The following is a 16,629-nucleotide window of genomic DNA, read 5'->3' on the forward strand; positions in this document are numbered from 1 at the left end:
TTCCTGTTCACTGGGGAGACGTTCCCCGTGGACCCGGTGGACCGCAGTTCGGGCGAGCGCTCACAACATCTGGGCCAACTTCGCGAAGACGGCCGGCCCACCACCGACCTGATCCCGATGCCCGAGTGGGAGCCCTACAGCGCCGCGCGCGACAACCACATGCGGCTCTCTCTGCGGCCGGCCCCGGCGCGCGCGCCTTCAGCGAGAGGATGCAGTTCTGGCACGGCCTGGCGCTCGAGGAGGGATGGAGGACGACTGGTACCCGCCGCGTGCGGCCTGCCCGGGCCGAGCGTGACGAGCTGTGAACACTGAATGGCATCGGGCGGATCTAGGTGGCGTTAGTTGCTGAGGCCAATCTGGGCAGCGCCGCTGACGGGATCCGTCCTAGCCACTCCACGAGCTGAATAATCCAGGCGGCGCCACTGCTCTCGAGGAGGACCGCAGAGCGAACGATGCAACTGTTCCTGCAACGCTAATGCTGGTCATGAGGCACCAACAACCAACTGTGCATTCTGCACAGTCTGACTGCGTGAGGTAATCCGATTAGCAGCATGCTAATCTGCAGCTGACTGGTGGTGTTGCGCTAAAGAAAGTGGTGGTGGTCCGTTCTAGCGGGTAGCGGTGCGCTATGAGCGGTTAGCATGAGCGAGGTGTGAAAAGCGCGGCGTTATTAGATGCATACTGGGGTGAAATCCCAGATGTTGGATGTCCATTTGTACCACCTGTAAATATTAGTCTAATATTCACTCGATGCAAAAATAAATGAATAAATAATAAGTAAATAAATATTCGCCGAGTTTAAAAGAACGTACTACATGAACGTCTAACAACCTTGTCGAGTCAGGGAAGTACACTCGCCAAACGACAATCCACAAAGTAAGGCATCGTTTATTGCCATAAAAACCTGCATGCCTCGTCAAATAGCACTGTTGTTTCACTCCGGGGTATATAGTGTTGTTTCACTCCGGGGTGTTCCACTGAGCACAGACGTCAGAACAACTTACACTCAACAACGGGGAATCATCAGATGAACAACAGGGACAGTTAATCGCAACCACAAAAACGGACAACAATGGGCAAACGGGACCGGCACGCAACAGACAACAGCGTTCAGACTCGGCACGTAACAGCGAACAAAAGTAAAGATGGGCGGCCGCCATTGACAGTGCTGAGCAATAACGTGACGGCCACTGCTAACTCGATGATCATTGACCAGTGTCTCTAACCACCAAGCGTTTACGCCTTTTAACAGTCGGAAGCACGCGAGCAACAAACGGACTCTGCGAAAACACCGCCAGTGGTGTATTAACCCGCGCGGGGCTGGGGGGTAAATTTTACCCCCCCTCGCGAATTTTTGCGATATCTCAAAAACGGCGGCGCGCAGCGCCGCCAAACTTTCAGTACCTTTTCTTACATCAATTTGACACCTTCCCTGAAAATTTGAGCGAAATCCGTCGGAAAATTTTTGAGATATTGACGTTTTAGTGACGTCATGTTCGCCATTTTCGCCTCAAAAACGGCAAAAGTTCAAACGCCGCTAACATCTTCATTTTAAAGGAATCAAGACGTAACAAAAAAGGTTATACGTTATTTTACATTGTCTATCAAATGGCTATCTCGGTTTTTTGAAAATTTTGGATTTTGGCCTAAATTTTTTTCAAAAACTGATTTTTTTGGGAAAATCATTATAAAATCCAAAATTTTGAGTCTATCGAAAAAACCGGAATATATGTCAGAGAAGTGGTCTATGTGCACCTACATACCAAGTTTTAGAAGAAGAATCGGTTCAAAAATGTGGGAGTTATTCAAAATTTTATGACGTCACGACACACAAAATTTTTGAAAAAAATGACTTTTTTGGAAGTTCTAGACCTCGTACGGAAACAAAAATAGCACCATTCGATTCGTCGTGAAAAACTGCATCAGATAGACACCTTTTTAGGCCTTAACAACCAACTTCAAAATTTGACCTCACTTGACCTGACCTTGACCTGACCTCGACCTGAAATTCATCCAGAGGTGGTCCATATCACTTATTGAGTGTGCCTATTGAATTCTATGAGTAAAATGACCCATAAAACATGTGTCGCACATGCCCTTTTCTATATTTTGTTTTTTGGTGACCTGACCTGACCTGACCTGACCTTGACCTTGACCTCTGAATGATATTGTATGCAACTAATATTGTCTTGGTTGCCTAAGAACACGTTTTGGGCGATCAGTCTCAGTCCATGACTCCATTCTTCGGCAACTACGGTGCAAGGCCGATACTGTAGAAACTTGCAATTTGTACCCTTGACCTGACCTTGACCTTGACCTCAAACTTTAAATTAAGTACATGTTTTTAGTAGTTCGTGATGAGAGCTTTCGATTGGCGTTTGAATTTTCCAAATCGGACCATTAGTTCGGGAGATAACAGGGGGGGGGGGTAAAATTTACCCCCCCCCCCCCCAGCCCCGCGCGTTCGGCTGGAGACCCCAGCCCCGCGCGGGTTAATACCCATTTATCATACGAATACGGAGCAATATAACTATTTTATTGCTCGTCGGCTGAGGTCAGAAATTACAGCAATAAAGTCAATATAAAAACGTCAGATGTAAACAGCGTCGCTAAGTCAACAAGTCAGTCACGTAGCGGATATTACCTCATGCAGCGTACAATCAATAACTGAAGAAACAGATCGTTTCACCAGGCAGGAAGACGAATGCATAATCTTCAACTATGACTTTTACGTAAGAATGCAGCATACTGCGGCCTGCGGGTCTCGGAGTCAGAAAATGATGGTGGTGTAGCTAGAGCATATACTATAGCATACGTTTGCAGGCACGCCATACGCTTCAGAATGTAGCGGAAACATCAACCCATTGGATGGGTATCATGTCCACATTAGTGGCCTGTGAGTAAACAATATTTCGAAAATGTAATACCTAATAATAAGATAATGAATAATAATAAAGGCAATGTAACAGAGTTACAGAGTGTATGGTTCACTTTCCCCGTGGGTTACCTACCATTAGGCATGACGGGAGCGTAGCAATGGCAGTTAAGTTCTTACAATGGGAAAATGACCTGCCATCCACATTAGGCAATGGCATAACTGCTTATGATCGCATGTGCATTAAAAATGGACATAATCAAGTTACATAGTTGACTTAAAGCCACTGAATAGTCAGATGATGCGAGACCCTTCGGTAGGTTGTAATACTCTGGACATCACAGTTGTTTTACCCTGGTCATACAGCTATTGCTATGGGGTACTATTGAGCAGACTCCAAGCACGTAACATTGCTTTATCATAACCTGCGTCTGGCTGAGGTACACACCTTACGTACCAGGCTATAAAACAGATTATGGGGGGGGGGGAAATGATGAAAAAAGCTCGATGAGCTGGCCAGTCCCCAAGAACCCCAAAAAGTGTCGAATGCATTTTGTGCAATGGTCAGTAATTAACCATGTCAAATCGTTCATGCAGTATTTAAAGAGCTACCAAAGCTGTACAACAACCCCATCGCATGACTCCTTTCACATCTCATGTGTTCCATGTGCTTTGTTTTCAACACTAACAAACTAGGGTAAAGCAATAAACCAAAGGAACTATCTAAATCTTCATCTACATGATTCCAAAATCACCAACTCTATCAGCATCGATCGCAGAAGGAACCTAATAACATATCTACGCTATCGCCCCGCCGGACGGCGCGGCCGGGCCGTCAGTGTCCCCGGCTGCGCTCGTCGGGCTCCACGTGGGCCACCTTGCGGTAGGTGCGGTCAAGCGTGGCGTCCACCAGGACGTCGATGGGCCGCACGATCAGCGGTATCACCGCCAGGCCGGCGGCCGTGGTGAGCCGCTTGCGGGCGGCCAGCGGCAGCCGCGAGCCGCGCCCCAGAGCCCAGAAGGTGGCCGCGCACACCCGGTTGATGGTGAAGCCGGGCACGATGACGGAGGCCAGCGCCTGCCAGAGCAGCGTGTCCACCGACACGTGCAGCACGTGTGTGCGCCGGTCCGCCTCCGACGCCAGAGGACGCTGCCGGAGCGGGCGGCGGGCGACTGTTAGGTGGCACTGGTAGCAGCCAACATAGCAATCTAGGACATCTCAACACCGCACACCGCGCACAAAGCACCACAGAATTGACTGAGAGATCCAAATACCGTATTTATAAAAAGGTAGGATGAAAACCATTCACAATATCTTGGCGGTGTAAATTGTGACAAGCAAACACACAATTCCAAACATCACTTACCTTGGCTGCTTTAATTCCTTTATCAAAGGTGTCTGCCAAGACATAGGCACTGGACAATCCATAGGATGCTCTCACCCAGAATGGTGATACCCACACTCTGAATGCTTCGCCAACTTCATTGGCATAGCCTGCAGATGAACATTGAACATGTGCCATATTAGGAACATCCGTCGCATTGAGTAACAGTAAACACCACTCTAAACATTGATTTCTATAACTAAGAGGTATATATATTCAGGAAGGAGTAGCGGAATTATATGCGTGCTGAAAAAGCTTTACGTTACGTTAAATGACTGTTTTGGCCATCAGCCACAACCACCTGTACGTACCTATAGGGGACAGGCATTCTATAAACTATTTTCAAACGCTTATTTCGACCCGATCCCGAATATCCAATTAGATCCGGGACAGTACCCGAGTCTCGAGCCCCAAACCCACTACAACTGCATAAATAATTTACTTTTATTAAGACACGTGGAATCAGCTCTTGGCACGCATGAGCCATCATGAATTAAACATCAATTCAACTTGGCATGGTATCGGGGACATCAAAAAGGAAAAATAAGGAGGACGCAAAACAAAGACAATATCCCCTAAGGAGCGAAACCTAGTAGCTCAAGGTCTCCTTCACCGCGAATTTTAATAAAACTGCCAGCAGGACCTATCTAACTGGTCATCAGCGGACTGGCTGGAGCTGTGCCCCTCGAGACCAGAGCCTGCCGATTGGAAATTGCACCTGCTTAATAGGCAATAATTAATGTTACATCATGGAGTCAGTCATCCTTTAAAAAAAATATCAGAAATGAATTGGCATGATTTCGTTTAGATTTCATGACAATGTGACTTTTTAACGATTCCTTGGCTACATGACCCTTATACTAGGAGAAGGAAGTCGCCAGCAATGGCAAAACGGGCTATTCCAGTCCGATGAGTATCTCCGCTACAACCATGCGGGCCGAATCCTGGGTCTATACTTGCCTGATCAGTTAGACGACCCGCAGACATGCCTGGAGCTCTCACAGGCTGTCTTGGCCAGCTCTCAGCCGTCACCACTGCCGAGAGTAATGCTAGCAAAGGGCGGGCGGCGGACGCCGCGCAGGACGTCACGCTGCTGACCGCGGTAGCGCCAGAGGAGATAGCGGAGGACGCCTGTGGGAAGGTGGTGGCGCACGCTGCCAACTGCCGTCTACGGATGTAGGAATACAGCGCAGCCAGGGCGGTATGCGCAACACACAGGACGAGGAATAATACGCCGACAGAATATTAGTGACCATGTCCGCACAAAAATATAACTACATTGATAGCCCGGGCCAGGCCCCCGGCATCACTATATGGACATTAAGCTTGTAATCCATTTTCTAATTAACTATAAAGGGTGCTTTTCCTGGGATTGGGAACATTGGCTCATAGACCGATGAGCCACGGAACACGAATATATCCACACCAGTAAAACGCCTTTTGGGGGGATCAACGGAGCGAGCGAGAGGGTGGGCCTTGCACGTGCGAAGTTGCGAGGGGCTACCTCCAACTAACTTGTGCACTGCTGACTGCATCCTACTAACCGGTTTCTAGCGATGTGCCAAATTTGAGCGTAATCGGCCCAGCCGTTCTCAAAATCTGGAAGCGGCACCCTGCACGTGCGCACGTGCAAGAATGGCTCCCAACTGACTTTTGCACGGAACCCTACTAACCGGTAACTAGCCCCGTACCAAATTTCAGCGCAATCGGTCCAGCCGTTCTCGAGATCTGGAATCGACCCCTGCACGTGCGCACGTGCAGCAGCACCCCAACTGTGGCACATGGATACGTATTGCCTAGTGGGTGCCTACCTACATGCCAAGTTTCAGCGCAATCGGCCCAGTAGTTACCGAGATATTGCAATTGTCACAAAACTGACACCTCTTCGTTTTGCACGTGGCACGTGCATAAAGGGTCACCCACATGCATTGGAAATAGTCCAATACTTGGTAGAAGGAATGAAGCTACCCTACAAAAAGTACCGCATCTAAATCGGTCAAGTGGTCGCTGAGATACAAGCCTCGCAAAAGCGTCCGCGCGGCCGGCCGCTCATAGTTACTCAGAAATTCCGTTACGAGTAATCTACGAGAAACATAAGAAAGACTACGCTCGCTTCGCTCGCTCCGTAACAAATAAATCCAGATCTACGAGAAAAACCATATTGTATGAAATTGATTAGCATTGTATAGGCAAGCTTGTACTTTGGATCAGACTTGAGTTTTTTACACAAGTCAAATGTGTATGTTTATTTTATTATCTAATATTCTAGCGTTATTATTTTTCAACCTTCCCTGCAATATGCATTGTCTCTTAAAAACATTCAATACGGAGCGAGCGAAGCGAGCGTAGTCTTTCCTTAGCCGCGTTCCCACTACGACCGTTCAACATCGTAAAGTAAAATAACGGGAGAAAACTGGCAAGATCGGCAAAACCACAGCATGCATTTTTACGATCTCTGCCGGTGGTGGTGGGAACCGGGTATTTGACACGTGTTTTCGGGTGGAGGCATTTGTAAGGTTTTGAAAGTTTGCTCCCCATGTTGGTCGGTTGGTGAGGTCGCCAAAAAGTTGAACAGTGTTGAACTTTTTGAACGTTCTTAAAGGTTTGTGCAGATGTTAAATGACACTAATAAGCATTTTTAGGCAGTGCATAGAACAGGAAGCCCTTTTTGGGAAGTTTCTTGATATTCAAAGTGAGAAGACAAGCAGCAAGGCATGAAAGGTGGTGCATTTTTTTGCGGATAAAAGCTACATAGCTCTAATTATATACATAGATGTAGTCGAGCGCTAAGTGGCGATGAATAACGTAACTTTTCGGCAGGTTTAACGTAGGTCTAGTGCAATTTATTCATTTACCTACCATCAGCGCGCTCTTCTGAAACTAAAGGCCTCTTCTGAAACTTCCGACAATCATGGCCACCGGCGTCGTCGCTCATTTATGATCTCAAGCGGCCGGCGACTCCTCGTTCAACACACACAGCTTCCGCCGTCGGATCTTCACCGAGGGCCTCATCCGAGGCTCAAACAATCACAGTGTCTGCTGGATTAACCCTCGCACCGACGGGGGGGGGGGGCGGATATCCGCCCCCCTGAGGTTTTTCGCGAATAGCGGGAAAACCGCGTCGCGTAGCGCCGCGAAATTTGGTATGACTATAACCTCATCAATTTTACACATGGTGTGCAAGTTTGAACCTCCTTACTTTTAAGGTCAGGTCACCAGGTCACTTTGAATGACCCAACCTCAAGTCACTTTTTTGCAACTTTGTCACCGTGCCAGAGCTATAGTAGATGTCGGAGGCCTTTGAAAGTCGCAGGATATTATTAGGTCATTAGTAGCTACAATTTGTATATCTCGGAATTTTGATATCGGTGACCTAAGGTCAGGTCAATTTCGCGACCTCCCCATTATAAGTCAATGGGGGAAAAATCAACTCCCTGTTTTTACCACTAAAACGGGTCGGAATGGCCCCATATACCATACATGACTTCATATACGATCAACCTTCACTACCTTGAGGTCTGTTTTGCTGTTGGGCAGCTGTGAGGTCATGTGACGTCATCAAAGGTCACCAAAGGTTTTTGGCCAATGACTCCGTACAGGAACAAGATACAGACGCGTGGATGGTCTCATTGTGTTCAGCTCGTCAAGACGCATCGAATGATATACATGATGACCTCGAGGTCACGTGACCTGAGGTCAACCTTTGACCTTGACCTTTCGAGGTCAACATATATATCATTCGATGCGGATTGACGAGAGGATCACGATGATGTCCTTAGTTTGTTCCTATCTTGACTAATTCGAAAGTTATTCGAGAAAAACTCTCTCCATATCTAGCGCCGCCATTTTGACTTTTTCGACCCCTGTGACGTCATCTTTGATCTGACCTGAAAATGACCTTAGTAAAAATTGTAGATCTTGGCCGTGCGTATCCGATGCCGTTTACCGCTTGTCGCTATCTTGCTTCGTTCTCGAGATCTCAGGGGGGGGGGGCGGTTCCGCCCCCCCCCCCCCGTCGGTGCGAAGTTGGCGCAGACCCCCGTCGGTGCGCGGGTTAAGGCCATGTGGACCGCGCCATGTGATTGGGACGACCACATGCGAAACATGTGATTGTTATTGGGCTGTCTGGACTCTGGTCCTTGTTATATGCACATGGTATTATTACGAGCGAGCGAGCGCAGCGAGCGAAGCGAAGTCTTTTCAATATAACGGGAAAATCTCAGTATGAGCGGCCCGGCCCGGCCCGGCCTGTAACGCTTTTGAGAGGCTTATATCTCAGCAACCGCTGGACCGAATGGCCTGCGGTCTTTTTTGTTGGGTAGCCCCATCCCTTCTACCCCGTAATTGACTACTTTTGATACATCTCAGTGACCGCCGTGGCACGTGCCACGTGAAAAGTCAAGGGTGTTTAAGCAGTTTTGCAAACGTAATGATTTTGAGAGGCCCATATCTCAGCAGCGGCTTGAGCGATTGTCTTGCGGTCATTTTTATAGGGTAGCTGCATCCCTTCTACCAAAGGTCGGATACTCTTCATCTATGTGAGTGACCCCCACTGCACGTGCAAAATACAACAATAAGAGGTGCCAAATTTGTTGCCATTTCAGTAACTCGTTAATTACTGGGGCGATTTCGCTGAAACTTGGCATACAGGTAGGCACCTACCAGGCAATGCATTCCCATGTGTTGCGGTTAGGGTGCTACTGCACGTGCGCACGTGCAGGGGGCGTTTCCAGATCTCGAGAACGGCTGGGCCGATTGCGCTCAAATTTGGTACACGGTTGGGGACCGTTTAGTAGGGTGCCGTGCAAAAGTCATTTTGGACCCCGTTTGCACGTGCGCACGTGCAGAGTGCCGCTTCCAGATCTCAGGAACGGCTGGGCCGATTGCGTTCAAATTTGGTACACCGCTAGCGACCGGTTAGAAGGGTGCTTTGCACAAGCCCGTTGGAAGTACCCTCTCGCCCTTCTGCACGTGCAGGGCTCACTCTCTCGCTCGCTCGTTCTTCGCCCAAAAGGCGTTTTACTGGTAATTGTATTTATACAATTCTAGCATCGCCTGACGGGATGGTGTAGTCACATGACGATGGTGACATGAGGTGACACTGCTGTAAGCTGAATGCCGGCTTCGTATACTTGTAGGTACTCGTATACCTAAATCGCTGAACCTGTGTTGGCAAATTCAGCTGCATTGCAGCCTGCTTCAAATTGCTAAATGTTTTATCGAGGATTGCGATAATAAACTAGCTGTTAAGAAATCATCGAAACTTGCAATTTATCGGTTACAGCTTCCATTCACAGCAAAACCACAATGAGTTATATCAACTGCACACATTTTCTCTTCAAAAGTCAATAGATTGTCGTTATCACAGCTGGGAATGCTTTTCGCTGGCATTGTTGAAATATTTTTCAATGCTCGCGTACCTAATAAAACACGCAAATAAATTTAAAAGGTTTTCTAATTTTATCATTAATTCAGTTGCATGGGATCTTTTAACACGTCAAATACTTATATTCTGATTTTTTTACAATAGCTTACTGTGCCGATCCCTCCTTCATCATCGCTCCTCTCAACTGGCTTTGTCCAAGCCGTTTGCCGTTGTCTCACGATGTTTCCCCATCTTGCCCCGTATACCAGATCTAGGGAAGTGTTCAACTTTTTTAGAAAAGTCTCTAGATCAACGATCTCGTCCGTTTCCTCCCGTTGTTGCAATTTACGATGTTGAACGGTCGTAGTGGGAACGCGGCTAAGGAAAGACTACGCTCGCTTCGCTCGCTCCGTATTGAATGTTTTTAAGAGACAATGCATATTGCAGGGAAGGTTGAAAAATAATAACGCTAGAATATTAGATAATAAAATAAACATACACATTTGACTTGTGTAAAAAACTCAAGTCTGATCCAAAGTACAAGCTTGCCTATACAATGCTAATCAATTTCATACAATATGGTTTTTCTCGTAGATCTGGATTTATTTGTCACGGAGCGAGCGAAGCGAGCGTAGTCTTTCTTATGTCATGCGGTAATTTTTGTAGGGTAGCTTCATTCCTTCTACCAAGTATTGGACTATTGCCGATGCATGTGGGTGACCCCTTATGCACGTGCCACGTGCAAAACGAAGAGGTGTCACTTTTGCAATTGTTGCAATATCTCGGTAACTACTTGGCCGATTGCGCTGAAAGTTGGCATGTAGGTAGGCACCCACTATGCAATGCATATCCATGTGCCAGAGTTGAGGTGCTGCTGCACGTGCGCACGTGCAGGGGTCGATTCCAGATCTCGAGAACGGCTGGACCGATGCACAGTGGGGATTTTTCCGATCTAGCGCCTATTAATTCAAAAAATATTTTTTGGATTTTTGTTTATTTTTTGTGTCAGTAGGGCTAAGAAATGTCTGAATTTTTCATATATGGCATTGTTTTATCTGTATGTCCACAGCAAAACTAGGAAAAATGCGCCCAAAGTTCACACTCATGCGTGATTACTCAATGGGCTCAGCAAGGCCCGAAAGTATAGCTCAATTTCATTGTCCTGTCCTGTTGGTTTTAATCTTGCGAGGTCTTAAAGTTGCATATCGTCTGAAAGGCACTTTTATTAGGAATGGAATGGCAAACAGAAAGTATGCCACAACCTTACTAAGGTCACAAAAATGCCCTTTACAAAAAACCCTTACAGACACCATATTTAAGGAATGGTATTCTAAATAAATGTAGGAAATCAACAATGTTCTCCACACTTTTCCACTCCGAAATATATCCTATCGAATTCGCCACTTTCTTCTGCACAAGACAACGCCTAGTTTGGCTGCCGAAACTTGCCTGAACACGGAATATTCACATTAGAGTATCTTAACACCCCACTCGAGGAGCGCTAGGGCAAACAGCACGATATAGGTATGTTCCGGACATAGGCGAATAATTTTACTTCGTGATTTATATGATGCATATTTTCTGAGACACATTCATTAGGAATAGGATGACAAGCGTAAATTATACATACCGTAACCTTATTAACCATCGCACTTGTGGGGAGGGGGAGGGGGAAGGGGTCGGATAAAACCCCATGGTTTTCCGCAAATTACTCGCGCAAAAAGCGGCCGATCGCGCCGAAACTTTCGGTACCCTCGAGATCATCAATTTTACATCTAACCTAAAAATTTCATGACTCTGACCCAACTGACCTTTGACCTGTGGCATATTTCTCGAGACCATGTTTGGCCGGAATCGCGATTCGGCGTATGCCAGCTCACATTATCCGCGGTTTCCAGTCTTTTTGTGGTTTTAAACGTTCAAATATGTGAAATGATGTTGGTGCCATGCATAATGGTGGGAGTCAAGGTCACGTGAAGGTCAAGTCAAGGTCATTGACCTTTTGATGACCTTGGTTCACTTTTTCGAGTTTTACTTGTTTCTAGGGTAGTTTTTGGTGCTGATTTCGATTTTAGCAGCCATTTGAATATTTACGAAGTAGTTCTAGTGCCTTCGTTCCATGTTACGAAGCTATCAGTAGTAGGTGACACTTCTATGGATGGCCGGCAGGACGCCTACTAATTGATCTAACGTGACCTGACCCGACCTGGCCTAAATGCATAAAGACATCGTCTGTGATCAAAACTAACATGAAATTCGTGATCAGCACCCCAAAATACCCCGTAACACCCTAACTTTGCGAAGTTTCAAGAGGTCTCGATTTCCCAACTTTAGTTGGGTCATTAAACTGACTTGGAAAGTCAGCTTATGACCTTGGACTTTGAAATTAGATATATTCGGCCTAATTTCGTCATAGGCAGCACGCTTGACTTTTCCGCGAAGCTCTAGCTTGATCAGGGGCCAAACGGCTGAGCGGGGGGTCCAATTGAACCCCCTATACTATGTTGATTATACACATTTACAGGTAAAATTCTCACCAGGACACACCAGCCAACATCTGTGCACAATCTCGCTACAATTCTACCTATGGTTTGCCCTCTACGAATAAATAGGTGCTAGATCGGAAAAATCCCCACTGTGCGATGGCGCTCAAATTTGGTACATGGTTAGGGACCGGTTAGTAGGGTGCCGTGCAAAAGTCAGTTGGGACCCATTTTGCACGTGCGCACGTGCAGGGTGCCGCCTCCAGATCTCGAGAACGGCTGGGCCGATTGTGCTCAAATTTGGCACATCGCTAGAGACCGGTTAGTAGGGTGCCGTGCACAACTCAGTTGGAGGTACCCCCTCGCAATTTCGCACGTGCAAGGCTCACCCTCTCGCTCGCTCCGTTAGTCGCCCCAAAAGGCGTTATACTGGTGGTAATGCTCGCTTTAGTATTCATCCACAGGAGAAAGTCATTATCTTAATTGTGATATATCCCATAAAGAGTGATTCTCGTTCAAGCTATAAACAAGGTATCTTGGTAAAATCTTAATTGAGATAGGAACAGCGAGATAATAATGTTCTCAAAGCATGAAAAGCGTCTGCCGTTCTCGTAGAAAATGCGCTAATTAGGGCCGTCTTTGTAAGTGCACCGCAGGAGTCACTTAGAATCCACCTTTGCACACATATACGCACGGGTGGAACTTTGTGCGGAGCTCAAGCTGGTAGGGCCCGGGCGCAGCAAATCCGCCGCCGCCCATAGCGGTGACCTTGACCTCCGCGGTGTAGTGCCCTCCCATCCCGTATTGTTGATGGGGAGGGGAAGTGTAGTGCCCTCCCGTCCCGCTGAACTTGGTCCGCCTATTCTGGTTGTGTGACGTCAGCCGCGACCCGATGTTGACCGGCCACAGGGCGGCTGGCGCGGAAAGTGCCGAATACACGCGTCCTGCCGTGGTCTGGCTCTCCAAGTACTGGAAGCGGATCATGGCCAGACGGACGTCCCGACCCTGCTGCAGAAAACGTTTGGCGACAAGCGACCGGAGACCGCAGCTGCGCAGCTAAGTACCGCCCGAAAGGGTAGTATGCCAGTACTTGACTACTCTGTACTGATTCAGCAACTCGTCCGTGCGGCATGGCCCGAGTTTTTCGACGAGTCGGGAATGGTGAAGAAGATTTGCGTCCCATCCCATCAGGCTGCCCTTTACCGGCATTTCCTGGTGGGTTTGTCATCAGAGGAGAGAGTTTTGCTGTCACGACAGTGTGCTAAATCGTTCGAAACAGCGGTCGACGAGCTGAAGAGAGAGGAGTCTATCTCTTCTCTGACCGATGACGAATGCTGTCGTTCGCGTGGTGTGCACTGGGCAGAGAACTTGACGGTTCAGGGTGCCTAAGGCGGTGATTTGACCTCGTCTCGGTGTGACCTGGGCCCCGGCGCGCCACCTGCCTGAGGCGAGCGCCGCGGCTCGGCCTCCCGTTTGCCGCGCGGTGGCCGGTCGCTTAGCTCAGAGAAAGTGGACTATCTTCGAATTAGAGGTGTTCAGTTTTATCATTGGTTTAACAAAGTTTTTTTTTCAAATATTTGGCTGATTCTGAGTTCACGTGGGTCTGTGACTGTAAAAGTGCTCTTCAAATATTGCGTAATCAGGATGACACAAATTCGCGTTTGGCGCGATGGAGGATTTTCGTGAGTCAGTTCCGCTATATATCAGCACACAGACGAGCGGAACACATGCAGCATGCGATATGTGAAGCCTGTTTCTGAGCGTGCCGTGTAATGTGTGATTTGAAGTAATCTTGTTTTGCTTGGCCGATGCATGTTGCGAGCCAACTTGTTTCGTTGATAAGGAGGGGAAGTGTAGTGTCCTCCCATCCCGTATTGTTGATGGGGAGGGGAAGTGTAGTGCCCTCCCGTCCCGCTGAACTTGGTCCGCCTCAGCCGCGACCCGATGTTAACCGGCCACAGGGCGGCTGGCGCGGAGAGTGCCGAATACACGCGTCTCCGCGGTGATTGCGTTTGGTGCGGTCCGCCCCAACGTGCGGCGAAGGAGTGGGAACTAAGAGCCACGACACGCGGTCTGTGGCGGCTCCAAAGCCAAGCCGGCGTCGAATTTGGAGAGCTCGGGCCCTCCCAGCTCGGCACAAAATTCCGCCTATGCATATAACTACCTACATAGGTACCTATAGCCAGAGGTGGGCATCGCTACCGAAATTTGGAAACCGCTACCGCTACCTTCCGCAACCAGAGGTACCCAAAGCGCAATCGCAACTCCGAAACTATTTTTCAGATCTTGAAACCGCAACTCGCAACTCCGCAACTCCGCAACTCCGCTACCCATCTCTATTAGGTACCTATGTTTTATCAGTTTTCGTCCTGAAGTGCAGTGCTATGTCTGATAGGAGTGATAGGACATAGCATTGCATCCTTTTGAAGGTCACCAGAGGTCATCAAAGTGAAAATGTTCCCAATTTTCCCGAATTTTGATGAATTTCAGCTTCAGACGCTCTAACTCGTGAAAACGGCTTTTATCGGCCATAACTTCTAACATAATTTAGCTAGGTCAATAATCTAATCCCCATAGCATTTCTCCACCAAGGCGCGTCGTTTCGATGCCATCAATGATATACAAGATGACCTCGAAAGGTCAAATTTAAAATTTGACTTCAGTTCAAGGTCACGACCTGACCCAAATAGGTCATGTTGCATATCAATTGATTAGTCTTGACGAGATAAACACAATGAACTTGTCCTGGAACCTGTATCTCGCTTCAATCCCGTATCTCGGTGGTGGCCCCGGTAGCGGTTGCGCTTTAGAATTTTTCGCTTCCGCAACTCGCAACTCCGCAACTTTTTGGGGCTCGGTAGCCGATCCGTAACTCCGCTCTCATGAGGGTAGTCCGCTAGTTGCGGAGTTGCGGAGTTGCGGACCTAAGTTGCGCAATGCCCAGCTCTGCCTATAGCATACGTTATGCGTTTCTTACAGGTATCTTCGTGCGCACCACCAAGCCCGCTAATTTAAACAATGGTCAATCGATTGCGTTTAAGGTTATATGCTGCTATCAGCCAGTTAGACAAGTGAGCTATGAGACAGCTGGGGTCAAAGTTTGCACATGCACACTGCAGGTCCCAGTTCCAGGGTCCGATATTGTGCTCGGATCCCTGGATGGGCTGGAATACCCAGGCTTGTTTTGTAATGTGACATTTTAGCTGTGCTTCCACTACCAGGATCAGGGACTCAGGAGTATAAGTATGGACTGGGCTAGTCAAGATGGACAAAAATAGCTGACAATTTCATTTCCTTGGTGATATTTTAGGTGATTTTGTGTAAAAGCCATTATGTCAGCTAGGTCTAAATAAAACATCCATGAATATCAATTATTGACCATGACAACTGCTTTTGATCACACTTTCAAGGAGGCACCAACATGACTTAGCAGATGGCCAATCCTCATTTTTGCTTATGATGTTATCTCAAAACTTTGGAACAATAATGTTCCTCAGATTGTCACGGCCCAAAGTCAAGCTAAGGGTGGGGCAATAGAGCTGGGGTCGGGTTGGGCATTACAAGCCCAGCCCAGCCTCTTTTTGGTTCTACTAGATCACCACATGGTTAAGAGATACAAAGTTATCACAGCAAAACAGTATTTATCACCTTGCACTCACCTAATAGTCTAATTGGTGTGTCCCTGTACAAATCAACTTCTGGTGCACTTTCTTTTGGTGCTGATTCTTTGTCTTGGGCATCCACCATGGTTCTGGATTCTGAAACAGCATGAAAATACCCCATCAAAACATGTGTAAATGTTACTATAAGTCAAATATTTCAAGCCTAGGTATTGACATCATTTGCAGCACATTCGCAGAATATAAAATGGCCGTTCACTTCATATTGTGACTTCTCACTTCCATGGTACAAAGTCTGAACACAAATAAAACAAAGATACTGGCTACACACAGCAAATATGACACTAAATCATCAAGAAAATGAAATGTCTTGAGTCAAATCCCTCTTTGCACCCTGGGCTTGGAAAAAAATCACAAAAGAAAAAGAACCAATCTTCATTTCAGGGTCACCGCCCACCGGTCATGGGAAAAAATAACCATTTTCCAGATAATTTAAGAGTTATTTGACGCAGAAAGCTCTAGGGTCGACCTAGCAATAGGGCTAAAAATGGAAAAATTCAACACATTACCCGCCTGATAATCCAAATCCCAAACAAATAACAAATTGAAATCCCAAAGCTTTTGCAGCGAAACTCGCAAGCGCTGAAATTGAAACTCCTGCGCCATTTCTGTCAGAGGCACTAATCAATGTCCGTGAAGTTAGCGTCAGCAACAGCAACGAATACAGCGTCGGATTCAGAATCGCTTCAAAAACTGCCATCAGGTCAATTGGGGGACGGGGAACACGAATATGACATTTATTTTGCCCTAGCTCCCTTCCTTCAACCCTTAATCGTCCCTTAAAGGACGGGGCGCGTCAAAAGTACCCCAAGGCTTCGTCTGATCGCCAAAATAATGGTCG

General features: G+C 47.4%; 1 protein-coding gene across 1 annotated transcript; it reads right to left on the bottom strand.

Moving 5' to 3' along the window:
* Positions 1-2,880: 2,880 nt before the first annotated feature.
* Positions 2,881-16,319, bottom strand: LOC122373661 (mitochondrial fission process protein 1-like). The gene is made up of 4 exons (XM_043351952.1): positions 16,298-16,319; positions 15,768-15,866; positions 4,243-4,370; positions 2,881-4,025 (listed from the first exon to the last, which is right to left on the bottom strand). Exons 2-4 carry the CDS (start codon positions 15,853-15,855, stop codon positions 3,711-3,713), a joined length of 531 nt encoding a protein of 176 aa, XP_043207887.1. The 5' UTR covers positions 15,856-15,866; positions 16,298-16,319; the 3' UTR covers positions 2,881-3,710.
* Between the last annotated feature and the right edge of the window lie 310 nt (positions 16,320-16,629).

Source organism: Amphibalanus amphitrite, unplaced genomic scaffold (assembly GCF_019059575.1).
Source record: "Amphibalanus amphitrite isolate SeventyFive unplaced genomic scaffold, NRLGWU_Aamphi_draft 001532F_arrow, whole genome shotgun sequence".
Lineage (NCBI taxonomy): Eukaryota > Metazoa > Arthropoda > Thecostraca > Balanomorpha > Balanidae > Amphibalanus > Amphibalanus amphitrite.

What these genes read in the sequence shown, in the direction of transcription:
- LOC122373661 (XM_043351952.1), bottom strand. Translation starts at nt 15,855, where the DNA reads ATGGTGGATGCCCAAGACAAAGAATCAGCACCAAAAGAAAGTGCACCA. An exon ending in CACACCAATTAGACTATTAG is followed by an intron (nt 4,371 to 15,767) that starts GTGAGTGCAAGG and finishes GTTCATCTGCAG; the next exon opens with GCTATGCCAATGAAGTTGGC. An exon ending in AAGGAATTAAAGCAGCCAAG is followed by an intron (nt 4,026 to 4,242) that starts GTAAGTGATGTT and finishes CCGCTCCGGCAG; the next exon opens with CGTCCTCTGGCGTCGGAGGC.